A 27,588-nucleotide genomic window follows, 5' to 3' on the forward strand; every position below is an offset into this window, starting at 1 on the left:
AGCCAGCTCTGCTCACTGACTGACAGGAACGGCAGGGGGTGGGGGGGGGCAGGGCACCAGGCCCGGCTTGGACACCCCCATCAGCCCTGCTGTGGAGGACCCCACTCCTGTCCTGCAGGGACATGCACAGAGGACAGCTCAGCCCTGGCATCCAAGTGTGAAGGTTCTCAGCTGGACAGGCAGAGGCACGGCCACGGGGGGAGGAGTGACAGATGATGATAAGGTGTCCCTGCCAGGGGCAGGGGGCACAGAGACTGGAGGCAGAGTCGGGAAGAGGGAGGTCTGAGGGAAGCCCCCCTACTGCTGTGCCTTAGGGCCTGGTGGGCCGGGGCTCACTGCAGCAGTGCCTGGAAGACAGCAATGACAGGGTCCTCGTGGATGGTCACCACCAGCACACTTCGGAACTTGTCAAAGAGCATGAGCAGCTGGGATCGCCGCGTGTTCTCGTTGTACATGATCTCCTCCAGGTGGTGGCGGCCCCGGAAGTAATGCAGGAGCCTGGGGGGGTGGGGGGGCACCAGCCTCAGCCCCGCCTGGCCCCAGGCGCTGACCCTGGCCCCAGGCACTGACCCCGACCCCATACTGCTTGCCCCACATGGGGGTCCCAACCCAGCCAGGGAGCCCTACCTGGCGAACATGCGCAGGTCCTCGGGGTTCTGGGCAGCGGGCACACTGAGGATGGCCTCACGCTCGTGCTCTGCCAGGCTGGCCAGCAGGTTCTCCGTCATCCTCCTGTTGAGTGGCGAGTCTCCACTGGGGAGCAGCTCTGCACTGGAGTTGTCCATGCTGGGGCTGGTGAGGGTCATGTCGTCACTGCTGGCTGTGGGGCACGCAGGTCAGGGCTCTGGGTTTCCAGGCCCAGACGACTCCAGCTTGAGAATGCCATGGTCCCTTCAAAGCCCCTTTAGTGCCCAGGAGCTCGGCTGAAGCTCGACCCCAGGGTGTGACACCATCTCTCCCTGAACTTCTGATGGGGTGGTCAACCCGGAACACGGGCCCCGCCCTCTGAGGAGCAGTGTGAGGACCCTGAACAGAGGCTCTGAGTAGGCAGTGCTTGCACTGAGAGGAGGGCAGGGTGGGGGGTGTGAGCACACACGTAGGGGATACGCGTGTGTGTGTACATGAGTGTAAGTATGCGTGTCTGTGCATATGTGCAGCCACGGGAACGTGCCTCAGTCACTCACAGCAGTGGCCATGTGCCCCCTCCCCTCACGGCTAGACAGATGCCCAGGAGGTCCTCTTACTTGGGGAGCCAAAGCTGAGGGCATTGGGTGTGCTAAGGCTGCGGCCCCCGACGCGGGCAGGAAGAGGCAGGTCGTCCTCGCGGGGCCGGGCCTCCTCCTCACGAGGCGCGGCCATCAGGCAGACGTAGGTGTGCAGCTGGACGAGCAGCCGCTGCTGCAGCATCCACACCACCATCTGGATGAGCTGGGTCTGCAGGTGGGCGAGGCCGGCAGTGGGGAGGGGCTCCCCCAGCCCGTTCCCTTCCCAGACGTGACCCCACAAGTCACCTCTGGGGGCAGCAAAGACAAGAAGGTCCCTCACCTTGTAACAGGAGCCCTGGAGCTGGCCAGCTCTGCAAAGCAAACTCTCCCTCCATCGGGGTCAGAGAGCACCCACTCAACCCAGATCACACCTATGGCGCCCATCCCACCCCTGGGCTGCCCCAGAGTGGGGCAGGACAGCCCAGGCATCTCACACCCCTCAGCTGACTTCCGCCTCTTGCTCTGTGCCCTCCTTATCACTGCTGGACCCGAGAGCAGAAAGGCCCTCCCTGGATCACTCTGAAAGCCTGCACCAGTGGGTGCCAGAAGGAAGACAGGGACAGGGACCCTGCTGAGGCTGGGTGGCTCCTGGAGCGTGGCACTGACCTCAGCCCTGCCCTCCCCTCCCCAGCGTGAAAGCACCTCCCAGATGTGGAAGGAGACGTGCAACACGCATCATCAGGCACAGACGTGACAGTCTCTGCTGACAGCATGTTCAGAACGTCCTGGGAAAGGCCAAGAAGCTGCCCTCTGGACTGCCTCCCGGGAGTGGGTGGGAGGGGACGAACTGTAGTCAAAACCCAACACAATGTAAACGGGCTGTAAATCACCTACACTGAAAAACTAAGAAAGAAAACCAGCTTCATAAGTTCAATTGTGGATCCTGTCCCCACGCAGGGGGTGGGGAGGCAGGGTGGCCCCACCCTGGGCCTGTGAGGTCCTGACAGGCTCGCTCCACCCCTTGAAAGGGCAGGGCCTGAAAAATCTGCCATATACATACCATGGAAGCTTCTGCTGGGAGAGCCTGCCAGCCCCCAGCACCGCCTGGGATGGGGTGGGTGCGTGAACATGAAGGGGCTTTCGTTCAGTGCTAGCCTGACTCTGTGCCTGGAAACAGCACCAGGAAAGGCTGCATCTGAGCAGAGAAGAACTGGGATGCCTCACTCAGCCTGAGAGGGGACACGGCCTGGCCGATCTGGCACTTACTAACAAGCACTTTACTTTTGAAGACAACTTTGAGAATACCAACTGTCCATCCTTAACACCTGTCCCGCTGGGCCCACTGCCGCTGTGAGAATAGACGTGGCCACAGACCTCAGGCCTGCCATTTCTTAAGCCCCAGCCCTGGAAGGGGGCCCCAGGCCCGTCCTGCTCAGGCCCTCTCAGTGCCAAGTGGATTCAGGCACCAACTGTCCCGACAATCACACCCTCAAACCCTGCAGCCACCAGGCCCAGGCTCCAGAGAAAAAGCCATCCTGGCATCCTCCATCTGTGAGAAAACCCCTAGGCGGGCCCAGCGCAGCTCTGTCATCTGCCAAGCTGGGTCTCCAAATAGCCCCTGACTAGAGCTCCACCCCCTACAGCCAGGGTGGCCTCCCTGGAAAAGAGGAGTGCCCAGTGCTGTCCCAGCAGAACATCCACGTCACCCTGGACAGGCAGGCACGACGTCACTGCAGGTCAGGCCCCCAAAACAAAGCTGGCAGCAGCAGCAGCGGAGCTGAGGGTCCCTGTGGTCAGGACTGCTGGTGGGCACAGGGGGGCCGCTCTGCCCGCACCTGCCACACCCGGCCCCCCCCCCCGAGCTCTGCAACTCACCTCCGCGACTGGGGGGGCCAGGGGGCTCCTGAATTCCGATAAGGAGACAGGCAAGGAAAACTTGGCGAGAACAGACGGCAGGTCGTGGGACGGGAACTGGCGGGAGAACTGTTCAGCCAGCGGGGAGTACCTGGGCAGCGGGCGGCATGCAGGGCTCAGCAGCAGAAACCCCACACTGTGCTTCACCCTGCATGCTGAGCTCTCCAGGGAACCATGCCCTCCCTGCACGGCCTTGCCGGGGAGGCGGGGCTGCGGTCTGGTGGCAGTAAGGGGTCACAGGACCCCGGGAGAGATGATGCGAGTCCACCTGTGACACGGCCCTCAGCTAGGTGGAGCTCAAGGGCTTCCTCTGGGGCTGCCAGAGCCAGAACCCCCCTCTGAGCACTGACTGCCCGCGCCTCCCCACACAGCCGCACACATCTGGGAAGCTGTGGCACAGGAGATGGCATGAGAGACCGGCCCCACCCAGGCCTCCTTGCCCCCTCCTGCGCTGACAGCCGCCCCCACAGCAGGGCAGGGCACTCACAGACACACGCTGGCGTTGGGTGACAGCATGTAGACATTGTTCTCACACAGCGGGTAGATGATGATGGCCTTGCCCCAGTACACCAGGTGGGCCGCAAGCTGGAATACCTGTGGGCGCAGACGGGTGGCTGGGAGAGCGCCCCGCAGGGCCCTCTGACGCCTGGTGCTGTCTCACCATGCCGGGGCCCCAGGCCATCCTGACCCTCAGCCCTGGAACACAGGCAACCACCAGGACCCAGCGTGGGGACAGGTCTCCACAGTTAACCAGAGGCTGTAAACAAACAATGTTCTGAAAACCACAGACCTACCCACCTCCAGCATCCCCTCTGGCTCAAGGCCCACCTGGGCTTGGCTGGACTGCCTGCGGGGCCAGCACCAACACCCCCCGAGGTCAGCGGGTACCCGCCAGGGCTGCAGCCGCAGGGGGCCATGTGCAGCCATCCCAGCGACAAACACAGGCAGAAACAGCCACCAACAGGAAACAAGGGCTGAAGAAGGCCGGGCGGGAAGTGAAGGAGACATGAAAGGGACATCAAAGCTCTGCCCAGGGTGGCTCCCACAGCAAGGGCGAGGCAAGATGTCAGGACACAGGGACTCTACATCAGACAGCCCCACAGAAAGCGGCCGGCTCCTTCACAACTTAAATGTGACCAACAGGCGTGTCCTGGGTGCCTAGGGGACTGGTCCTGTGGCTCCGTTCACCCTGCGGTGCAGGGCCTATGTCACACTGATGCCATGCGATGACGGGACAGGTCTTGCCGGGTTCTTCCGTCTGGGGGACCATTTGGAAACAGCCAGGTGGCATCTGGTAAATGCCCTCACAGGTGGGGCTCCCAGGTGTGGGCGAAGGAGTGGGACAGAGGAGGGGGGACTTACTATGAACAAAAACCCCACTGCCGTCAAGTTACATTCCAATTCATAGCGACCCTACAGGACAGCGTAGAACTGCCCCATAGGGTTTCCGAGGCTGTAAATCTTTATGCAAGCAGACTGTCGCATCTTTCTCCTGTGGAGCGGCTGGGGGGTTCAAACCGTTGACCTTCTGGTTAGCAGCCGAGCACTTAACCACTGTACCACCAGGGCTCCTTAACTATGAACAAGAGACCCCAAAAAGGGTTCTTTGGGGGAAAAAAACAGCATGCTTTGGGCCTTGGGGATGAGCTACCCTACTGTGACGGGAGCAAGGTGCTGGGGGCTCCCACTTTCTTGGGGAGCAGCTCAGCAGGGATGGCCAGCAGAGCCAGAGAGGCCCAGACCCCCCAGGGCTGCCCTTTCCCAGCCTGGCCCACAACTCTGGCTGCCACGTTGGCGGTGACCAGTGGGGTCCCAAGGCCGGGCCTCTGCTGCCCCCTGGTGGCCACACGGTGCACACCGGCCCCTGCGTTTTCGTCACAGCCCTGCGTCTGTGGCCCTTCCACTCCTGAACCCTCATCCGGCCTCACATGCACGGTGCCCACCACCCACCCCAGTCACTGGCGCCGCTGCCCTGCCTGGTCCTGAATACTTCTAAACGACTAGCAAGGTCGGTGGTCTGCTGCCCCAGATCGTGCCCTCACGGCCCCCACTCACAGCCTCTGACTTCTCCTCATGCTTTCCTCACCTCCAGACGTCCCAGCCAGACCTCGGACAAGGCTCTGCTGGCTGATCACAGACACGGTGTGGTGGTCAAGGCCCCGGGTCTGAGCCGCTGGCCTGCACTTAAGTCCTGGCTCTGCGCGTGGGCAGAACCTGGTCTGAGCTTCCACGCCATTCGCCCCTCTAAGGCGGGACTACCCAGTGTGAGGCTCTGTGACCTCACAGTGACCCCACGTGTTCCTGCCTAACCTGTGCCCCCAGCGCCCACATGGGGGTCGCCTCCCTCACCCCTCATACAGCCAGCACCACCCTCGACACAGATGAGGAGGTCAGTCCCGTGGCCCTGACCCCGATCTGTCTGACTCAGATACCAGAACCTAAGCCTAACCCAAAGACCCGCCCTGCCATGGGAGACCCCCTTCATCCAGGCCCTGGGCGCTACCTGCAGCAATGCCAGGTCGGCATCCTGGGCCAGCTGCTGCAGGTTCTTCACTGCCGTGGTGGTCTTGATCACGCGCACCAGGGCCGGGGAGCAGTCGACGGGCAGCTCAGCCAGCAGGGACTTCTCGCCGCTGAGCAGCAGCAGGGCGTGGTAGGGGCTGGGGGCAGAGAGCACAGGTGTGGCAGGGCGACTGGAGCCCACAGGCGAGGAGGGTCTGCGGGGTGAGAAGGGCCACGGGGGACACTCACCGGATGGCCTTGAGGCTCCGCTCGATGGCCTCAGGCGGGATGAGGCTGGAGGCCACATAGTGGATCTTGTGGGGCAGGCAGAAGCTCACCTCCAGCCAGTTGTTGATGTGGAGCCGCACGACACCCGAGGAGCAGAGGCTGCGGTGGGCACAGGGCATGCTGAGTGCAGTGCCCGTGTGGGTACCCCTGTACTCCCAGGCACATGGTCAGGCTTGCCAGGGGACTCGGGGGCAGGCCAACAAGACGACATGTTGTTAACGTAAACAAACTATTTCTGGCAGCCTTGGAATCTCGAGTCCAGCCAGAGCACCTGGCACTGGGGAAGAACCATCTGTCTCTGTCCTGGGGCTGAAAGCACTGCGTGGGGCAAGAACTGGGCCCACCCCTGCCCCCAGGCCCCCTCATCTGCCCCCTGTGCCCCCTCACCCACCCCTCGGGCCCCCTCACCCGCCCAGGCCCCAGCCCCGACAGCCACATCCAGGGCCTGCCCTAACCCCTGACAGAGGCCTGGTCCCAGGTGTGGCCAGGGCAAGGACCTGTCTCCAAAAGTGAGGGGCTGGCAGGAGGGGCAGGGTGGATGCTGGTGGCTCCCCCAGTGCAATGCTGGGTCCTCTTACATGTGAAGAACAGCAGTCACTGTAAGCGACCCATCAAACCAGCCGGACACCCCTGCAGCTCCCACATACTCCCCATCCCAGAGATGGTGACTACATTCCTTCAGGCCCCAAACTGAGACACTGTCCACACCCCACCTTGAACTGTCGCCAATCTTGTCTGCTCTACCTGCAGAGCACAGCCAGAACCCAGAGCACTAGCTGGCCCTGGCTGCCCTGCAAAGCACCTCGGCCCAACATCTGCCCTCCGTCCTTCCTTCAACCCTCCATCTGTTTGGCCCTCCGACCACCTGTCCCAATGTCTGTCCCTCTCTCCATCCATTCATCTGTCCTCCATCAGTCCGTCCATCCATCCATCCCAACATCTATCCATCCAGTCCTCTGTCTGGCCCTCCCCGCTCAGACCTGCCACTGCCCTGCCTCAGCCATGAGCCCCGTCTGACTGGCCAAATCTCTCCGACATTCCTCCAGCCCCATGTCTCAGGCCCAGCTGCGCATGCACCCCACTTCCCAATGCCTGTGGCACCTTCACACCGCATGTCTCTGCTTGTCTCCCAACCAGAATTCCAGCTTGAGACGAGAGGGGCTTTTGGGTCCCATCTGCAGCTCACCCAGTGCCTGGTCAAGTGTCTGGCATGTGGCAGGCATGCAGAAGTATTTCATGAGGGAGAAGGAAAGTGACTGAGGAACTCCTGCCCTCTCTGGGTGGCCTAGCTCTGCCCAGAAGTCCATCGCAGAGGGTCCTGGCTCCAGAGGGGCATGCGGTCCATACCCGTGGGCAGGGTTTAGGGTCAGGACTAGCCCAGTCCTGGCCCCGCGGGGAGATCAGCCAAGCTGACAGCCCAGCAGAGGATGGGGTGCGTCGGCCGCAGGTCCAGACCGGCTGTCAACAAGGAGAGAGCTGCCGACAGCCCCGAACCCTCCACACAGACATCCCTGGGCCCGGGGGCTGATTCCTTGGTGGACCACGCCCCCCAACCCATGCCCCATTGATGGTCTGAGCTGCCTGAGGGGAGTGGGCGGTGCGCGAGCTTGAGCCCAGACCCCTCCGCCCAGAGGGCTGTGGGGGAGGCTCCAGGAGGAGTGCCCAACCTGGGCCCCTCCAGGAGCCGGGCAGGGGCACAGCTAGCCCAGAGCCTCTAGCTCCACTCAGCACAGCAACCCAGGGCTGCTGCCACCAGGGCTCCTATGTGAGGCCACTTCTCCACCCCCACCCATCACCTCTGTTTCCTCTGCTCGCCGCCCCTGCCCTTTTCACCCTGGGCTGCTATTCCCAGGGTTGGGTCTGCCGAGACGCCCACGTCCGGCCAAGCGGGGGTGGCCAGCGCTTGCCCCATGTCGGAAGGCGCATGCAGGAGGGTAGAGCTGGTGAGTGCAGCCGCATGCCTCCCCATGAAGCCTGACCAGCAGGCCGACAGCTCCACTGCCCTCCTACAGCCCTGCTGACAGCATCTGTGGTCACACAGCGGCAGCAACAACAAGCCTCCATTCTCTCAACTGGGAACGGGAAACAGGGAGAAGCAGCAGCAGGAAGACAACAGAGCACAATGTGACCCTCACTGTTCGCGGGGACCCTGTGCAGCAAACACTGTCTACCGCGCCTGGGGGACACCAGAAGCACCGCATGCCACCTCCCCCAGGCCTCGGCTGCCCCAAGGAGCCCTCAGGAGCAGTGGCCAGAACCTCTTGGCTGCAGCTGGGCTGGGAGGCCACTCAGGACATGGGCCCAAGTCTGCCGGGGATGCTGGGATCACTGCCCAACTCCGCGGTCTCGCAGGGTGAGCATGAGGGGCCAGGCAGGCTGCAATCTGGAGAGACACAGGGACCAGAAGCCAAAGGGGCCTGGATGAAGCACCACCATGGCTCCTTCCAAAAGAAAGTACTAGCCAACGACACTGGCGTGGACGACGGAGGAGCTCAAGGATGGGCACCACACTCTGTGCTGTCATCTGTGGAGACCGGGGCTGCTGAGCACCTGCCATTGCCCTCCACTACCTTTGCACGTGGTCAGGAAGTTGTCCAAGTGAAAACACAGGTTTTCCTGCTCAGAACACAGCTTCTAGGAGCTGCTGCAGCACCCAGAGTCAGAAGTAAGGAACACATGGAGGCCTGCCCTGCTCTGAGGGACCACCTGCCTCTGTGGGGCTGCACTCGCGCAGTGCCATGTGTGTCATGAGCACTACCCGGCGTGCTCACACACCAGCACTGGATTGGGCAGGAACCCCCAGCTCTCGGGGGAGACCAGCACACTGCCTGGGGTGCTGGAGCACCAGCACTATGGGAGAGCGAACATGGTGGGGAGCGGGGTGAAGGGGACACGAGCAGGCAGGCAGGATCGGGATGGGCTTCAGGGCTGTGTGTCAGTCGTGCCACTCAGAGCAAGCAGACACCAGAGAGACTGAGGCCCTACAGCATCTGCGTCTGCAAAGTGTGGTTCTCTCTGCGTCTCCACGGCCACCCATTCTCAGTCGCGCCCCAGCCTCCATGTGCATCTCACTTCCGTTTCCCCAGGCCTGCTCACCCACAGGCCTCTGCCTCCCTCCAGGCAGCGTACGCTGAGGCCGATGCCACTGTGCAACGGGAGACGCCGACAGAGCCTCCAGGAGGCTCGGCGAGCTGGTCGGTCGGGGGCAGACCCGGCCTGAGTCCCTGAACCCTGGAGGGGAGACCAGGAACATGCCTGCCACCACCACTGGCTCCCAGGAAGCCCTGGCTTGGGGTGAGCCAGGAGCTGTCCCAGAAGTCTGTCACAGGGAGGAAAGAGAAAAGGTCGGTCCGTACTCCTAAAGTCTGCAGTTTTAGGATGAGACCCTTCAGCAGAGAAGGGCCTGGCCCTACAAGGTTTTCTGCGAAGCCTTCCTTCTCTTTGCAGAGCTATTGATGAAACACCTGGCAGGACAATACTGTGCTCCGAGCGTCGCCAGCCCCTCAAACAGCTGAGGCCCGTCAGACCCCAGGCCAGAGCAGGACCGCAGGGGCAGAACGTGACCTTCCAACACGCCCTGACCTCCATGCTCAAGGTGGAACGTGACAGCTCACTCCGTTACTCTCACACGTCAGCCCCTGGGAAAGCGCTTTAATTCCTGACTTTAGTCCTTCTTTTTTGGTCTCTCCTTTGGACAGACAGCTGCACTGCCCACTCTCGAGCCCCCCAATCCCAGCACCCGGAGCTCTTTACCTCTGGGTGTGTGATACTTCAAAAGGCCCACCTGACACTCCAAACAGAATTTTACACGTATGTGTATTTTTACGGGCACAGGGACTATGATGCTCAAGATGTCTGCAAAGGGCCCGCGGCCCATGCTGCCCTCAGCCATTAGCAGCGTGCAGGCACCTCCGCAGCCCCAGTGCCCCAGGCTGACCACGGGTGGCGCTCCCCAAGCTGAGCCCCAGGCCATTAACCCAGAGGACCATGAAACAAGTCAGTGCGTGTCTCCTGTGACCGCTTCCATCAGCAGCCACACCTGCTCGTAGCCACAGGTGCTCAGAGTCCTGGCTCCACCATCCTCGTCTGCACATCCGGAGCCTCAGCTTCTGGTCTCTGTTCTGCACCGTGAAAGGGGCTGTGCGTGCTCTGCTGCGCCACGGTGCCGTTCCTGAAGTCTCTGCTCCCTCTCGCTCAGACCCAGGCCCGTGGAGGGGACAAGGTGTGGGTGAGAAGGAAACCACGTCCGCTAGGTGGCACTGCATCTCAGTCTGGCCCAGCAGCAGGCTGTCCTGGTTGCTGTTAGCCTCTAACTTTCCAATGCAATCCTGACAAGTCACAGTACGTGTTTTCTTTAGAGATATATAAAGTTGATGGTTTGCTTTTTTTTAATTCCGGGTTAACCTGAAGTCTAACTCTAGTTGAGGCAGATCCCCACTCAGAATAAGGCTACACTTCCAAAGTAAGGGATTTCTGAGACAAGCAGCTCAAGACTGGAAGGCAGTAAGGATCTGATGTGATAACGTGAAATACAAAGACAGGGATGGACCACAGGACCATGGAGGCCTCCTCCCAGGTTCAGCTACACGGGACAGGAGGGACCGGAAATCAAAGCATTCCCTCGACAAGGCCTGTTTCAAACTGCCTGGTGGCAACGGGGAAGGCGCACACCAAGAGGTCACTGAAATAAGGTCAAAGAAAAGCTATTTGCAACTTCCATCATGAAAGACAAGTGTCCTTCCTGTAAAGGCACCTACACGTCCCAACAGTAAGACAAGGAGGGAGCTGGCAGGCGGCTCCAAAGACACGAACACGAGCCAGAGCCGCTTGAGACATCATCTCCCACTTAAGGTAGTTAGTGCCGAGTCCCCCCATTAAGGTAGTTAGTGCCGAGTCCCCCCACGTCACCGAAACACCTGAGGCTTGCGTGGCGCCTTCCCCTGACACCCGGCTTCACCCGCTGACGTGGGGGGACAGGCTCCGGACCTGGCTTTGTACTTGCCACTTTCAGACCGTCACACCTACCTGCAGGTGGTGCTGGAAGTGGCCCGCACTCACAAGACAGAGGGGCTGCCACTTAGAACGGCACCTGGGTGGCCCACGGGGCCACCTCTTCTCATCAGCCCTCACCCCGACCTCCAAGGGGCTTCCAACACCCACAGAGAAGAGAAACACCCCCCAAGGAGGCGGCCTGTGGAGGCCTGGGGGCATGGTTACCTGTCTCACCTGTCATAGGCTTCCTTGAGGTCCCTGGCCAGCTTGCACTTGGGTAGGATGTGATAGAACGGGGACTGAGGGCCTTCGTTTGCTGCAAGAATCACAACATAGAATTTACAGCTGCCAAACCAGGAAACCTTTACAGACCAGAACAGGAACATTTAAAAAGAACTAAGTAACTTTAAATCAAACATCAGGAAATTCTCCACCACTTTTTATAAAATCATCGCATCCAGTTGAAGCCAAACTGGAGGCAGGCTGATCTGTTCAGTGTCTTCATGGAACATGTGTGTTTAGACTCGACTAGGCCCACCTTCCAACACAGGAACAGCCCACCAAACCCACACTTCTCCCCAACCAGGCGCCCCACTCCACTCCCCACGCGCACATACGTTTACATTGCGCAGTCGAGCTTCGTGACCGACGGTCTTTTACTGACCCTTTCTCATGAATCTCTGACACAAAAAAATACATGTACTTAAACTGAAATCACTTTTTTTTACTCCCTGTGACCTCAAGACTCTGAAAAGAATGTTTAATAAAAATAAAAAACAAACTTCCATGGACTCTGTTACAACTACAGTATCTAACTGACCAAAGCATCATATACTTCAACTTCTGACAGCCAATAATCAAAAAAGCAACTTCAAAGCCCAAGAGCTTTATTCTGAGCAGATTTTCCCCATATGGCACCACAGGCCCGCTTTCAATCCCTCCTCTCACTTCCGGTCACCTGGGAGCCTCCCGTGCCCGAGTCCCGCCCAGCGTCAGCACAGAGGTGGGTGGCGTTGGGCCCGGGAGAGCAGCTGGCCCCCGACCGCACACGGGGCACGCTCACCGTCGGACACGGCGGAGACCTCGTCCTGCAGCGCCAGGATCAGCTTGGCCTCGCGGGTGAGGTACTGGCAGCGCCTCTCCTCGTGCTGCAGCACCACGGCGATGCGCCGCGACAGGGTGTGCAGGCAGCTGATGACCGACGGGTCCGCGTTGGCCTGCGGGGGTGGTCGCACACAGCTCACACGTGGGTGGGAGCACGGGGTGGCAGGTAGGACATGCAAAGGCAGACCTGAGCCCTACAGGAGCCCACACGATGGGACACCCCACTCCTCTCCCCAGAGACCCTCCTCAGAAGTGACGGCAGCAGCTGAACTTGTGGCCCGGCGGCACAGGGTGCAGTGGGGATGGCCATGCCTAACCCTATCCTGGAAGTCGCCACAGGAACAGCAACACAGAGCTCCGTGGGGTCCCCTGTGGGCGATGCCGTGTGGTAGGGCCGCTGAGTCGGGCCTGCACGGGAGGGCAGGGGAGGGAAGGGGGAGGGCAACTATCACTCGGGCCCTGGCCAGGGTGGCCCAGAGAAGGGCTGGGGGCACAGGGCTGCCCACCCACCCGCCACCCACCCTGCACGTCACCTTGGGTCCCAGCGTCCTCATTCGAGGGAAAACAATGGCTACTGAGAGGCAGAATCTGGTCAAACGTGTAAAGTGCTTGGAGCAGAACGCCCAGGGCAAACGCCTGCTGGGCAGTGCCTGTGGCCACGCCTGGCCTGCATGATGTGGAGGCAGAGCCAACAGTCCACATCCCAACAGGGCACACTATTCCAACCATCCCTTTGGACACTTTCCTCCTGAGTGTGGGAAGCTCTTCCCAGTGGGTCCAGCCCCACTCCCACGCCCCACCTAAGCCAAGCACTTCGAGGAGGTGTGTGGGCTCTTAGTAACGAGAGGGGCCTCGCCTCAGCCTCTGGAGCCTATCAGGGACCACAAGTGGGCTGGGCAGATCTAGGAAGGGGCTCCAGGAACAGATAGCGGGCTGCGGTGACTCAGGGTTTCAGGAGGCCAAAAGGACTGCTGAGTCATTTTATGGGTGGAGGGGAGAGGGCAGAGGGACAACTGGCGCGGCTGATTGTGGCCCTGAGTGCTGCCTCCCTCACTTATCCGGTAAGCAGGCCCAGGCCCCCTCAAAAGGCCACAGCCAACCTCTGGCCAAAACCCAAACCTGAGCGCAGCAGGCATGTTCCCCGCCTGGAGAGAGTCAAACAGAACTCTAGCCTGGGCAGCATCCCACCTGCCAGGCTGCGGAGGGAACAAGTATGCTCCCCTCAACAGCCTCTCTCCTAAAAGTCACAGGACTGGGTCCTGGTTTTATAGGGTAAATATGATCATCTCAAAACAAACTACATGTGAAAAAGATCCTGGGAAGAAAACCTCCCCCCCAACAGAACAGGGTAGGACAAGGATCCTGATCACCTGACCACTCTCTTAAAGAACAGGTCACACCAAAGCTGTCTGTGGTTGAACACGCTAAGCTACCCAGGACGGGCGGTCCCCAGCAGGAGTCTGAGGACCATGCACCTCACCAGCCACAATGCCAGCAGTACAGAGTGCCCCCTGAGCTGTTCTCACCCCAGAATCTCATACCAGGGAGTGACCGAGCCTCAGAGCTGATGTCCCGTTGGCAGAGACTCAGGCACAGAGAGCAGGCCTGTCTGTCTGGACAATCAGGATGGGGGCAGGGGGTGTTCTAGGCTGGCTGGGATGTAAGAGGCCCTGTACCGGGTGGACTCGGCCTGCACCTGGTCAGACAGCCCAACGGGAAACATGTTTTTGCAACTGGGAACATTTGCAGTGCAGCGGGTCTTAGCTGATGCCCATGTCTTGTGGCGTATTTCGTCAGGTGTGAATGGGGCACCGTGGCATAAAATAAAATGTCCATATTTTACAAAGCCGCCGTCTGAAGTAGGTCAGGGTGAAGAGACACGAGGTCTGGGTTTGCCTGAAAATACCCGAGCAGTAACGTCCAAGAGGAGGAGGCAGTGCAGCCAGGGTGCAAGCTCAATGGTTATGAACCTCAGACGGTGTATAAGGGCTCTTCAAATCGCTCTGAGTATACACTTTTCTATGACTACTGAAAAGAAGGAAAAAACCTGGTCCACCCTAACAGAGCAGCTCTTGGCATTATTAGACTCCCTCCTCACGTATGCGTGGCCAGCTGACGTCTTCTGCTACTCTGTTCCTGTTGCACCTCTCCAGGGACCACCTTGTCCACGTCTCTGGCCTCTAACGGCCACGTGCCACTCCACGTAAACCTCCTTGTCTCATGACGCCCACCTGCAGGATGCCAGGTTTCCAGTGTAATTATGATCATAAAAATCTTTGTACAGTCTTACAATCTGCACACTTCCTGATATGCTCCTAAAGTGGGACTGTGGGTCCCCCAGAAGGGGGCTCGCGTGCACCACCCAGGGCAGGGCCATGATGCCACCTCCCCTTATCAGTGCTGACAGGGACAGTACTGTCATAGTTTGTGTTTACTTAATTCACTTCACTCTCTGGCTGTTTCACAAGGGTAATGCAGAAATGTAGAAAGGTGATGCCAGTGTCTTCCCTGAACATCATACCCCAGGAACAGTCCCGGTCACGAGTGGTGCTGTTTTAACCTGTGTCCTCCACTCGCTAGGAGGGTGGCCATCCAACAGGGGATCTTCTCTGTCATGGCTGTGACTGTGAACCATTTGCACCCATAAGCCTCTGTGGAGAAGACCCTCCTGAAGCCTTGGTAGCAACTCACTTGACAGGTCCTGCTCTGCCCCTCTGAAGGACTGCACCTCACTCCTGGTCACTGAGGCCCAGCCACCCCTCCCTGACACCCTCAGCACATAGCCATTGGGCAGAGCCACATGCCGTCCCACAGGACACTCAGTTCTCTCATGAAAGCTGACCCCAGGGCATCTCTGACTCCAAGGAATCTCCTTATTCAACTATCACTGAGTACAAGTGTCTTTAATATCTCAAAGTCCTTTCTAACATAACCCAGTCCTCACCCAGGGGTGCATTTTCTGTTTATCTGCATCTCTGTATTTTGGCAGCTTCACTGAAAACGAATTTCCTGTAACTGGTCAAGACACAACCTTGGATAGGGCTAGGAAGTGCCTAACAAGCAATGAAGGCTGGATTCTGTCTGCACCCCAGGAGAAGCCTGCTGCACCCCAGGATGGGCCTGCAGCACAAGAGGGGGGCTATATCCCAGGAGGGGGTCTACACCCCAGGAGAGGCCCTGTACCCCAGAAGGAGCCACACCTGCCACAGTCTAAACTCTGAGTTGGGGACACACTCACAGCAGACAACCTGCCTCCTCTCCCCTCTGCCTCCTCCTTGATCTGCACTTCAGCCGCCCGCACAAACCACTCACCCTCAGTGCAAACACCACGTTAAACAGAATCATGGTGGGCGTCTCTCTCTTTGGGGATGGATCTGTTTTGGATACCTGTAAGAAAGACATAATTCTATAAACAAAAGACACAGCTTCCGAGAAAAGCTGGTTAGATCCATTGAGGTGCGACGGATTGCTTCTGTGTGGCCTTTCTCGCCATGGCCTTGTAACTCCCACTCAAGTGATGCAAATAGGGTAACTGTGGTCCACCAAGGGGACTGGTCAGTACTGCCATCCCCCTGGACTTGAAATGAGCCACCCCAGAGGTAGGAAAGAGACGATCCCACCACCACCAAGGAAGGAGAACCAAGAGCAGAGCACGTCCTTTGGACCCGGGATCCCTGCGCTAAGAAGCTCCTGGACCCAGTAGACAGGGAGCTGTAACACTGAAGACAGCAAGAAGTGGTGGCAGAGAAATGGCAGCAGGGGAGACCCACTGGAGAAATCATGCACTGGGCTTCCCGCCCCATTCGGCGAGAAAGCTGAGTGCCTTTGCTGAGGCTTACTGGCGGAGTGGGGTGCCTCTGGGTACTTATCGGGGGAGCTAAAAGAGCTTTGCAGCACGTGCCGCAGCAGGGCAGAGGCGGAGGGGCCAGAGAGAGACGTGCCTGTGGTACAGCTGGGAAGAAGCTGTCCTGACGGAAGAACTGTATCCTGAGCGTTCCTGAACCTGAACTGTAACCTGTTAACTTCCCTAATGAACCCCATAATCATGAGTGTTTATGAGTTCTGTGTGGCCACTGCAATGAATTATCGAACTCAGCAGAGAAGTACAGAGCGCCGTGGGAGGGATGGTTGGTGTCAGAATTGGTAAAGATGGCAGAGAGAGGAGGCATGTCTGACTTCCGCCTCATGGGAATCAGCCTTGGGTTGTTACTCTTGATTCTCCCTCCCCCTTGTGAATGTAAAGGAGGGCAGACACCGCCCCAACTCCGTTTTTACAGCCATGGTACTTCTGGCCCAGGAAGATGCCCCAGGCTGTAGCAGAACCAGAAGAAAACAGAGCTTGGGGTCCCTGAGGGCCAGGCGCATGCTTGACACACTGGGAGACAGAGCCAGGCTATCTGACTACAGGCAGAAGGTCTAGTGCTGGGCTCTGTGGCATGGGACCTGCCCATGAATGGAAGTGCCCAGAGGAGGCAGGACAAAGAGGGGCTGAAATGGATGGAATGCAGTCTGCCCGCCCCCACTGTCCTGTGTCCACCTGCATCCACCCAGGCTTCTCTGCAGGTGTGACAGCACTCAGGACAGTGCCCATGGCAGCAGAGACCTGAGCAGGCCTGGACAAGGTGGTCGCAGCCAGCCTTACTCAGAACCAGCCTTTCTCTCTGAGCCTTGCTCCATCATCTCCCTCACCTCTTCCGAGGGCTTACACCTGAATCCTACAAAGCCGACTCAGGTGCTGCCACCAGGCAGCGCTGGAGCTCTGGGACCCAGGGTGGGCAGCTGCAGGCAGGCGCTAAATTTCTCCTCCTCCCCCCACAGAGAGATGGGCCATGTCTGTGGGGGCCGCTGTGAGGCGGGCATGTGGCATCTGTGGGCCACAAAGAGTACCAGCCGGGGGAAACGGGACAGCCTCGTGTCCAGTTACACCCAGTGCCCCAGAAGCTCCTTTCAGGCACTTACTTAAAGAGCAAGCTTGGGATCCCACACAATTCCGGATCATGCAAATGGAGCTTAATACCATCTCTGCGTGGAAACCCTTCAGATTCTGCCTGCAAGGTCTTGGGAGCTGTCCCCTGGGATGGCAATCAGGGACCTGGCATCCAACCCCATTAAAACTCCTCCAGAGTATATAGAGAGTTTGGCACAACTGAAGGTGCTCCACAGCATTAACTCTTATGATATCACAGCATAAGTAAGAATAAATGCTTGCACCATTTCATAGGAAGTTCAAGGGTTTGTCAGATGCTGCTTAACTCACTTCCTTGGCCTCCCTGGAAGCAGACATGCCTACTTGAGGAATGGCCAGAGGCAGTAGAGACCCTGAATACAAATGACTTCGCAAAAGCTTGGGGCAGGGACTGAAGCACTTAGGGGTGAGGGGGACCTCTCTCTCTTTCTCCACCATTATCACCACAGCCTGTAAGGATGCACAGCGCCAGACCACAGCTGCAGCAATCAGCCCCCAGAGCCAGGGCAGGCCATGCTTGCCCAAGGAGAACCATCCCTGCCCGGGGAGAACCGTCCCTGCCCGGGGAGCACCGTCCCTGCCCGGGGAGGACCGTCCCTGCCCGGGGAGGACCGTCCCTGCCCGGGGAGAACCGTCCCTGCCCGGGGAGAACCATACCTGCCCAAGACCATGCTGCAGCAGTGTTGGGTGCCCAACAAACCGCACGTTATCTATCTTCAGTTCAAACTTTTGGCCACACATTTCAGACTTGGTTGCCAAAATCGTTGCCAGAATAACATCTGAAAACCTTAAAATTAAAAAAAAAAAAAAAAAGTAGAGAGGAAATAAGTTAACACACCCCAGAGCACCGTGCCCACTGCCCCAGGTTTCAGTAAAGGGCAGCTTCACGGAGCTGCTGTGCCCCGCTGCAGACCAGAAGCTTCTACGAGTCATCTCTGAGGTGATTCCCAAGATCAGGGACATTAAATCACCAGAATTACGAGATGGAAAGGCGCGAGAAGGAGCTGGGCACATGCAGTCATTTCTCACGTGCTCTACGAGATTCAGGAGGGAGACAAGGTGCAGGTGCTTCAGGAGGAGCAGCATCAGCAGGAGCTGGCCCTGCCCTCGAGGCTTGCTAAGGCTCAGGGACGGCAGCTCTCCTGGTGTGACCAGATCTGTGACCAGGCTGGCAGCCCTCATCCACTGCCACCCCAGGAGACAGGGCCCTCGCTCAGTAAGGGGCGGTGTGCTAAGGAACGCCTCACAACTTGGCCTCCTGGTCCTTTCTTTATCGTGAATGCTTAAACCGTCCCATTTGTATCAGGAAAGAAACTTTTAAATGTGCAAAATTTATAGACCCACTACAATCATAACTATTTTAAAATGATATTAGCACAGGGATAAATATGAATGAGCACCAGACAGAAGTGAAAATGGTTGTGGTGTGGGTAAGAACATTTTGTGGATATCAGCTCTGCCAAACTCCTGTTCAAAGTGTATCTGCACACTTTTGCCTGCTACTGACACCCTGCTCCCTCCCACCCGAGGAGGAGAGACTGTGGATGAGCGCTGACCCCCGCCCAGAACAGAGAAGGAAGAGACCGCGCCCACCTCCCCACTCATTAAAAGTATTTCTAACATTCTGTTCGGGAGATTACACGCTCTTGGGGACCACATACTGCCCCAGGCAGAGAGACCCCTATGGCCTCTAAACCATGCCATGGAGGACAGATGCTCCAGACACCTTTCTCCTGGGGGACCCTACAGCTGGGGAGGTGATGAGCTAATAGGGTAACCAACACCATGCCAACACCATAAAGCCTCTGTTTTGTGATGAAAGGGGTACGTCGGCTGCAAACTGCTGCTGCGCCCCAAACTGTTACAGCAAATGATGGTGAGATAGAAGGGTCTAGGAAGCACCTTTCCTCCCAGTTGCCCCGACACACAACAGGGATCCCCGCCTGGTGGGAGGAGCAGCCTCTTGGGCCCAGTGGGGAAGTCCAGCACCGCCAAGGCCCTGGGGGAGCTATGCTGGTTTCCGGGCCTCAGCCAGGACTCATGAGGTCCTCTAACCATCTAGGGTGGCCCTGGTGGCCGCAGAACACAGCAGATGCCGTAGGGTGTGGCCAGGACTGCAGCTGGGCCTCTGATGATGTTAGTGTGAGCAGGGCCGGGATGCTCAGCCCACGGTCCTGGGCTGCCTACTGCCATGTGCCTGGAATACTGTTCTCTGTTGTGATGAAACCAGAGACGGAATATTCCAGTATCTTAGATCAGAGACACAGAAGGTGGCACATGCTTCCTTCAAAAACTTTAAAGGAAATCCCTCTAAGTGGCTCAGTCTGCCCTAGAACTCCCGTATGCGGGATGTGGTCACGTTGAGGGAGGGTGTAGGAATTAAAACCAAACACTTCTGCTTTATAAACTGATCCAGTGCCAATATTCCATGTCCCATCCAAACAGCACCCGCCCCACTGCCCAGTGACTTAGGGGACACAGAGATAACAGACAGAGAAATGACCTCGCCCACTCCAGAAAGCTTACTTTTCCTGTGATAGCCAAAAATCTCCACTAAACCATGGCTGTTACGATGAGTCACAGACAAGCCCCACCCTCAGCAACCATTCCACGGGCCTGCTGTAGTTCGGCTGTGGACAGGGACCTGGGCTCCTCAGAGGCAAGCAGAGATGGCCCAGTTCATAAGGCCCTGCCACAAGCCAAATAAAAGTTCTTCCCCCCCTGGGCCTGGAGAGGGGAGCGGGAGGGGAAGGGAATGGCTGCCAGGATCTGCAGAGAGAACTGGACGGCCCAGAGCTGTGGGAATCAAGAACCACGTCACCCATGAGGCAGTCTCGGGACTCTCGGTGGCCAGCGGGGTGGTGGTCGGGGCTGTCTCACAGCTGAGCAAGCCCGGCCCCCCACAGAAATCCATTCACCGCAGCTTAATATTTCATGTTATGATAAAAAAAAGCTTGAGCAGCTTTATACTTTATATATGGGCTCTGGTAACATAACATAGATAAAAACACAGAGCTATGTCCCGAGAAGAAGGGCACAATTGTTATAAATAGCAAATTAGGCCACGAACAAGTGATGATAGTGGTTTGCACATTTCTGAAATTACAAAAATCCTTTCCCTTCGCATTGATGTAAATATAGCTGCCTGGTAAATGTACTGCAACACAATAAAACCGCCGTGATGAAAAGTAGAGATTCCTGGAACAACTTGGAAATTCAAGGAAAACAAACTTAGGGAGATGAAACCACCCAGCTGGAAGATCAGCAGGATCTCCTATCCCTGCTGAGACACCTGCAGCCCCGCTTTCTGAGGCAGCCTGGAGGACCCTCCACCCACCTCCCTGCTGGATGCTCACGCACGCTGCCTACACAGTCTGACTCAGTCGCCTCCAACTCCCACGGAGAGAACTGCTGTTGGGGTAGGCAACCAGGGCAGGGGACTTGGGGAAGGGAGGGTCCCATCTCACCCACGACCCCCTGAACAAGCCATGTAAACTCCATAGAGAATGTCTTTGCCTGAGCATGACACCTAATGCCCACCCTTGAGAGAAACCCCTGCCAAACCTCTGAGAAGTGGAGAAAGCAGCAAGGTTTTTCTCGCGTGGAGGGCTGAGAAGACGAGGGCCCGCTGCTGCTTGCCCACCTTCAGGGCTGCCTGCCAGTGCCGGCTGAGGCTGCCACCAACCATGACTTGGCCTCTTGGGGGAAGGGGAACAATGTAAAGTAGCTACATAACCCAGGGTGGAGAAGAGGGCAGAGGGCCGGAGGACCGGCAGTGAGGTACAAGCCAGAGCTGTGTGCTTCGTTAGTTCATTCTTCGACATTGAGGAGATCGGGAATTAAGCACAATTATGAGAAGAGAAGGAAGCAGGAATGGAGGCAGAAAGATGGTGGGAGGTCTTGGTCTTACCCTGCAACCAATTGCTCATCGGTTGGAGGACATGGCTCGCTGGAATGGGAACACGACCATCAAGACCAAACAGAAACACATCGCTTTTAAAAACCATGAAAAACGACAAGGTGTTTTATAAAAACCCTATTAACATCTAGCGGAAATACCGTCATTAAGCATAAATGCTGAGCGCCAAAGCCAAGCAACTTACCGGACAGGAAAGAGGATGCAAAGACACTCCCCACCTTGAACACTTACCACGCGGTTTTCTTAGTAAAGCTCAAAGTCTCATATGTACATACTGGCTGGTGGGAACAGGAGTTACTTTTCAGCGGCAAGTGGAGGCTGGAGGACTGGGTTCAAACGCCAGCTCCCACACATTAGCTGGAAACCTGTGCACAAGTGTTTCATCCTTCCAAGAACAGGTTTCTCACCATCTCCACAGGAACAAGGAGACCCACACACCTCTGAACACTGTACAGTGTTCAGATAAATACCATCAGCCCGGTTCTGGGGCTCCTGCGGCCACCCAAGTCCCTCTGCATGCCACAGCCCCAGCATTTCCAAGAGCTGGACTCAGTTAGGCGTCCAGCAGGCAGCTCACAACCTCTGCACAACCCCACGTGAGGCAGTCAAGGCAGAGCTGTCACACGATCTCCTGGGGGCTTGCAGAGAGCGGAACTGGGACGTGTGGACTGTGTCAGAGGACGTGAGCTGCTTGCTGGTCCCCTGACTGTGTCCAGCTCTCAAAAATGCACACAGCACAGGGTCCATTCTGCAGCAGCTCCAGTCCTCGGCCCATCAGGCCACACAGTATCAACGGTTTAGACATTTCACACCCTTTCGGAGATCGCCCAGAGTCTGACTCAGCTTTACCTCCTACAACTAGATTCATCACAATGAAACCTTCACGTGCACGAGGAGGGGGGCTGGCTGGGGCCTGGAAGGAGCACGTGGGGATTTACGAGTGCCAGCAGCATTCTGACTAGGGTGTGCTTGTGTCTGGCCCTCTGAGGGAGGTAGAGGCAGGGGTGCCCCACAATCTGAGGCATGCACTACACTATCATCCTACCAAGGGGATGTGGCTCACAGAGTAGGGAGCACTCCCAAGACCACACACTGCTGGAGGCAGAGCCGAGATCAGGCCCAGATGGGATGGAACCCTGTGCTGCCCGTGTCACTGCATGCAGACCTACAGGGACAAGACAGGCATGGACACACTGGATGAGGGCTGAGAGGGGGTGGGAGATGCCCAAGCCTGGAGATGCTGCTGTGTGACTGTGGTCCGTGTACTGACCTTGGGCCCAGGAAGTAGGAGGCATCTCTCTAATACGTCATGTAAGAGCTCTAAACTCACGCTGGGGGAGAGCTGTCCAGAGGCCCTGGGGGAGCCCTGTGAGTGCACAGCTGAGGCCCCGTATCCCACCCAGGGCCCAAATGTGCCCTTAAGCTGGACCCATGGCTCTGAGAGAGGCAGCCAGGCCTGAGGAAGTCAGCAGCGCCTGCCAGACTCCTCCTACCGAGAGCTACAGAAAGGGAACAAAAATCACTGCAGCTCAGGAAGGCCTTCCGAATTGTAGCTAAAGTAAAATGAGTTCCAGCATGTGGCACTAAAAAAAGTAAAAAAATTCTCCAAGCCACCAGCACTCCTTTTCTGACGTAGTGGTCAGAGTGCTGCCCAGGACTTCCTGGGGGAGGAGGGCAAGAGACACCCACCACGGCAAGAGGGAGCGTGCCCACAGCGGGACAGAACATGCCCACGCCAGCCCTTCTGAGGGACACCATGCTCCCTTTCGCATCTTTCCGGATGGCTTCTGCCCCCATAGGTGTGGGGGACCCATGAAACAATCACAGAGCACTCCAGCCCCTAACACACAACCAACAGGAAACACCACAACTTTTCTGAACTTGAACGTCAAGTCTTAGAGACAACGGACAATGTCCATTTTCTTCTCTCCTTACTGAATTCTAGAAAAGGAAAAAAAAAAAAAGTGACAGCTAATTCCTATACCTTGATGCACATCTTGATGATTCACTTTATAAAACTAGCCCACTCTCTAAACCAGTGCTGTCCAACAGAACTTTCCAAAGTGATGGAAATGTTCCAAATCAGTAGCATCTAGTCACATGTGGCTACTGAGCCCCTGAATTGTGGCTAGTGTGACTAAGGAGTTGATTTTTATTTTATTTTAAAGAATTTAAATTTAAATGGCCACACTGGCTAGTACTACATGGCGCAGCTCTGTGCGTTCATGTCCCTGAGGAAGGCTATTGCCACACTCAGAAGTTACCATGTGGCCTGTTTGCATCGCTTCATTCTGGCAAACCCACAAACAGGAATATTCTGCTGGCCCCAGAAAGAAACCTAACTCTAACAGCAACAACCCAGGAAACCCCAGAGAATGGGCTTGATGCACCTTTACTGCACCACTCCAGGAAGAGGGCTCTGAACTATGACGGGGTTCCCACAGGTGCCAGGGACAGCAGGGGGTCCTGGCAGGCTTCCGTGACAACATTAAGCAGGAGTGGAACTGAGCCTTAAGGTATTAATCTGCATCTCTGAAAAAGGGGGGGGGAGGTGGGGAACAGGGGGCATCAACAGATGCTATAATGTGTTAAAATTATCAAATGAAGTGATTCTTAAATTTAATAAAAGAGATTCTAAAGACAATCAACTGTTTTTTGGGGACCTAGCATGTCTGTGGGCTCCACTGACGCACCCACAATTCCTTATCCCTTCTCATGGTTTCCCCTCCTCATTACATTAAATATTCAATTAATTCCCTGGAAAACACCTTCATGGCTATTTCGATTATTTCATCATAAGCCTCTGAAAACTGACTGCAGGAGTCAGGTACTGCTGGTCCTCCCAGAAGGCCTTCACCACAGGCTGTTTCAAGAGTGTTTTCTGAGTCTGTGACCAGCCTGAGCCTCAAGTCTGCCGGTGCTCGAAAGAGCTTGGTAGAAGAACAGTGGGCAGGGGACAGCCCAGCTCAAAGCTGGTCAAGCCAGGCAGAGAACAAAATGTATACACCAGTGTGCAGGGGGCTAAAAGCTTTCTAGGCACCTGTGACAAAAAGAGTGTGTCCCAAGTTGCCACCTTTAAAGGACAAGACAGCCACACGCCTCTACATCAAGCAGAATATCCCACACACACTCCACCCCAGACCCCTCCTGCAGATCTCTCTTCCAAAACCAGCTCCCCTTGGAGATGGTAACTAGTCCTGCTGGGGGCTCCCAACATCCCCACAAACAGAACAAAAGTCACACTCTCAACTCCATACACAGCTATGGTCAGCATGATGCCTGTGAGGGAACCCGAGAGGACACTGGATGAGTATGTTGCACAGCAAAGGCCCAATTCAGAGGTCTCAGCTACTTTCTCCCTGGGACAGTAGAGGATGAGTCCTTTATCCCCCGAAGGGGACCCAGGACAGACAACTTATAATGTTCCTCCCCCACCTGGGCCTGTGTTACCAGTTACTAAGCTTTAAAATCAACACAAAGATGCAGAAGTGGTCATTTCTGATGTTTTCTACCCTGATAGCTCTCCCCAGAGACAGCAGGGGTTCCAAATCCAGGAAGGAACAGGGCCCTCCTTTCATGGGTGCCCTAAAAGACCTTCAAGGCTCAGACCAGCCCCGGTCTCAGCCCCATCACCCATATCATGACCTGAGCCTGGCCAGGCTGTGCTGTACATGAGCCTTAGCGTCAACCTTGGGGTCAACCTCGGGACACCTGCATAAGGCACAGTGTCTGAGGACAGCACTGGGGTCTGCTTCAACCTACATCCTTCTCACAGGGCATTAAATGTCCTGCATGACACGGCCAGCTTAACGAACCACACAGCCCACAGGTGGAAGATGTGCTCAAATTAGGCAGGGAGGCAGAGACTGGCAACACAACCACAAGCGCTGGCTACCTGGAAGCACCGACTTAATGTTTGGAAAAAGGACACCGAGTTTTTAGGGGAGCAAGTATCTGGGGCAGAAGGAGGGGGACTTCACCAAGGGCTGGGGGACAGGACTGGCCCGATTCTGAGGTGGCAGCAGAGCCCTTACCTGGAGTCCCCATCCTGGTCCTCGGAGTGGTCGCCTGTGCTGTTAACAGCATATCTGCTACTCGGCTTATCTGAGTGAGGGCAAAAGGGGAGAATGACTAGGAAAATGGATTCATCCACATATTAGTGAATTATGGAGACATTAAAAGGGATGGCTTCCCAGGAGTTGCGATAACTTGGGGAAATGCTTTTGCTACCGTGTTAAATTTAAAAAAAATAGGGATTATATATACATGTGTGTGTGTATACACACACACCCTCTCTGTATAATGGTAACTATGTTGGAAAAATCATAGGTGAAAAAATTAATTTTTGAATGTTCATGTATCAATAGCCTTCACATACATAAACAATCATAATTTACAATGGTAACAAAAAAAGTTTAAAAATCTAGGAATGAACTTCAGAAGAAAAATGCAAGAGCCACATTAAGAAAATGCTACAATGCTAATAAGGGAGACAGAAGCCTAGAAGATTCACTATGTTCTTGAAAAGGAAAATTCAACATAAAGATGCCCTTTCAATATGTGTAAATCTACCTCCAATAAAAATACCAACAGATTTGGTAGTGAGGCCTAAAGCAGTGAACTCTAAGTTCGTACACGAAAGTAAGCAAGAATAGCCAGAATAATCCTGAAAAATATGACTCTGAAAATAGGAAAATGTGCTCACTCTCATTCATAAGTGAAATAAATGCACGTTAAATCTACTATGAGAGAAGTGAAAGCAGGAACACAAACAGAAACCTATAAACCATTGTTCACTGCAGCGCTTTTCACAATAGCCAAAAGGTGGAAAAAACCAAAATGTTCATCAGCAGATGAATGCATAAACAAAATGTGGTATATACATACAATGGAATATTATCCAGCTATAAAGAGAAACGAAATTCTGATGCATCCACAACATAGATGAACCTTGAAACCATTACACTGAGAGTGAAATAAGTCAGTTGCAAAAGGACAAATACTGTATGGTCTCACTTATATTAAATAAATCTATAGAAGCCAAAGATTATTAATGGTTACCAGGGGTGGGAGGGAGGGAGAAAGGGAGAGTTTTTGTTTGGGATGCACTGAGTTTATGTTAATGGTGGTCGAATATTTTTGAAAAGGATAGCTATAATGGTAGTACAACATGAAAAATGTAATCAATGTAAATGAATAGTAAATGTGGAAGGTGTGTTGGTGAATGTTTTGGTGTGTATATTTTCACCACAGTTTTTTTGAAAAATCTATGAGATGTACATTCATAGTATAGGGAGAGCAAGTAGAGTCATAAAACAATGTATGTATAAATTTTTGTATGAGAGACTAACTTAAATTGTAAATTTTCACTTAAAGCACAACAATAAAAAAAAGAAAAAAATCTATGAGATACAAATTTTCACCTGTCAGATTAGCAAAGATCAAGAAAGCCGATCTATTAAAAATAAAAATACTTATTATCCTTTAGACCCAACCATTCCACTTCTGGAAATTGATTCTATAGATAATCGGCAAAATGACATCTATACACTCAGCAGCACTGTTTGTATTAACAAAAGACTGGGAACAACTTAAGCACCCACCAACAGAGAACTGGATGAACAAATCACAGTATAGTCATCCCATGGAACTCACTGTAGTCATGAAAAAGAACAAGGCCACTCTGTACATTTTGATCTTATATCCAACATGTAGAGTAAAAATAAAAACAACAGGAGCACAACAGCATGTATGGTGTGCTATCATTTGTGTTTAGGAAATAAAAGTTCTGTGTATTTGCATAGGTTCTGAAAAGATGCATGGGAAAACAGTAATAGCAATTGCTCCCACAAGGGGAATTGGGTAGCTGGGGGTCGACTGTGGGAAAGAACTTTTTCTTTTCATAATCTAAACTCCTTCGTACCTTTAAAACTTTGTACCATATTAACACGTTTAAAAGTAATTTTAAAACAACTTTCAAATTAAAAATCAAACATTCATAATACTGAAAAACTGCCAGTATCCTAAATGGCCATCCAGAGGAGAAGTATGCAGTGGTCTATGCTGCAAGAGAGAATGAGGATGACCTCTATTCTACTACACTGGAAAGGGCTTCCAGGCAGATTGCTCAGTGGAGAAAACGGAGGCTGCAAAATACCCGCATGTGAGGAAAAGCCTCCCCTATTTTACTATGGATACAGATTTCATCTACAGAAAGAGCAATTACCCAAATAACTGGTTATCTCTGAAGTAGGGAAGAGGAGCGGAACTAGGGGGAGGTGGTCAAAGAAAACTTCAGATGTATTTGTAATTTTACATTCTTTCCGAAATGAATACATTTGTACGATATTCACATATTTTAAAATATAATCCTGACAAGCTAGAAGACCAAACGTTAGCAACAGTTGCTTTGGCACAGTGAGGTGAGTGATTTTTTTCTTGTTTCTTTTCTATACTTCCACACAGTCGAGGATGACAAGGCACCGACGTGCGAAGGGGCCGCCGGGGGACAACCGCGCCGCTCGGGGGCCACGAGGCGCATGCGCGGGAACGCCCGCGGGCCGGCGCCCACTTACTTGTCTGGGACGCTGGGTGCTCCTGGCTTCTCTGGAAGGGGTATCTGAACAGCAGCTTATTGCCCCTGCTCCCCGAGCTCACCAGAATCACGCTGATGGGGCTTGTGTTGTCTCCCATCCTGC

General features: G+C 55.3%; 1 protein-coding gene across 3 annotated transcripts; it reads right to left on the reverse strand.

The window, feature by feature from the left end:
• Positions 1–297: 297 nt before the first annotated feature.
• Positions 298–27,588, reverse strand: NPRL3 (NPR3 like, GATOR1 complex subunit). Of its 3 annotated transcripts, XM_012554655.2 has the most exons (14): positions 27,466–27,583; positions 24,925–24,994; positions 20,882–20,920; positions 17,629–17,758; positions 15,318–15,392; positions 11,965–12,118; positions 11,136–11,217; positions 5,871–6,008; positions 5,623–5,779; positions 3,607–3,713; positions 3,081–3,210; positions 1,245–1,434; positions 628–820; positions 298–498 (listed from the first exon to the last, which is right to left on the reverse strand). In XM_012554655.2, the coding sequence occupies exons 1-14, from the start codon at positions 27,581–27,583 to the stop codon at positions 333–335; spliced, it is 1,749 nt and encodes a 582-aa protein (XP_012410109.1). In that variant the 3' UTR covers positions 298–332. The 3 variants fall into 3 exon arrangements, with proteins under 3 accessions (XP_012410109.1, XP_023584133.1, XP_023584134.1); XM_023728365.1 differs by lacking the exon at positions 20,882–20,920; XM_023728366.1 differs by lacking the exons at positions 15,318–15,392; positions 20,882–20,920 and having other exon boundaries at positions 27,466–27,588.

This window comes from Trichechus manatus, unplaced genomic scaffold (assembly GCF_000243295.1).
Source record: "Trichechus manatus latirostris isolate Lorelei unplaced genomic scaffold, TriManLat1.0 scaffold00024, whole genome shotgun sequence".
Taxonomy (NCBI): domain Eukaryota; kingdom Metazoa; phylum Chordata; class Mammalia; order Sirenia; family Trichechidae; genus Trichechus; species Trichechus manatus.

Bases quoted from the DNA above. Each gene is read 5' to 3' on its own strand.
- NPRL3 (XM_012554655.2), bottom strand. From the start codon at position 27,583: ATGGGAGACAACACAAGCCCCATCAGCGTGATTCTGGTGAGCTCGGGG. The intron at 20,921-24,924 runs GTAAGGGCTCTG...TTCCCATTCCAG, and splicing joins GACCAGGATGGGGACTCCAG to CGAGCCATGTCCTCCAACCG. The intron at 1,435-3,080 runs GTGAGTTGCAGA...GCCCACCTGCAG, and splicing joins TGGCCCCCCCAGTCGCGGAG to ACCCAGCTCATCCAGATGGT.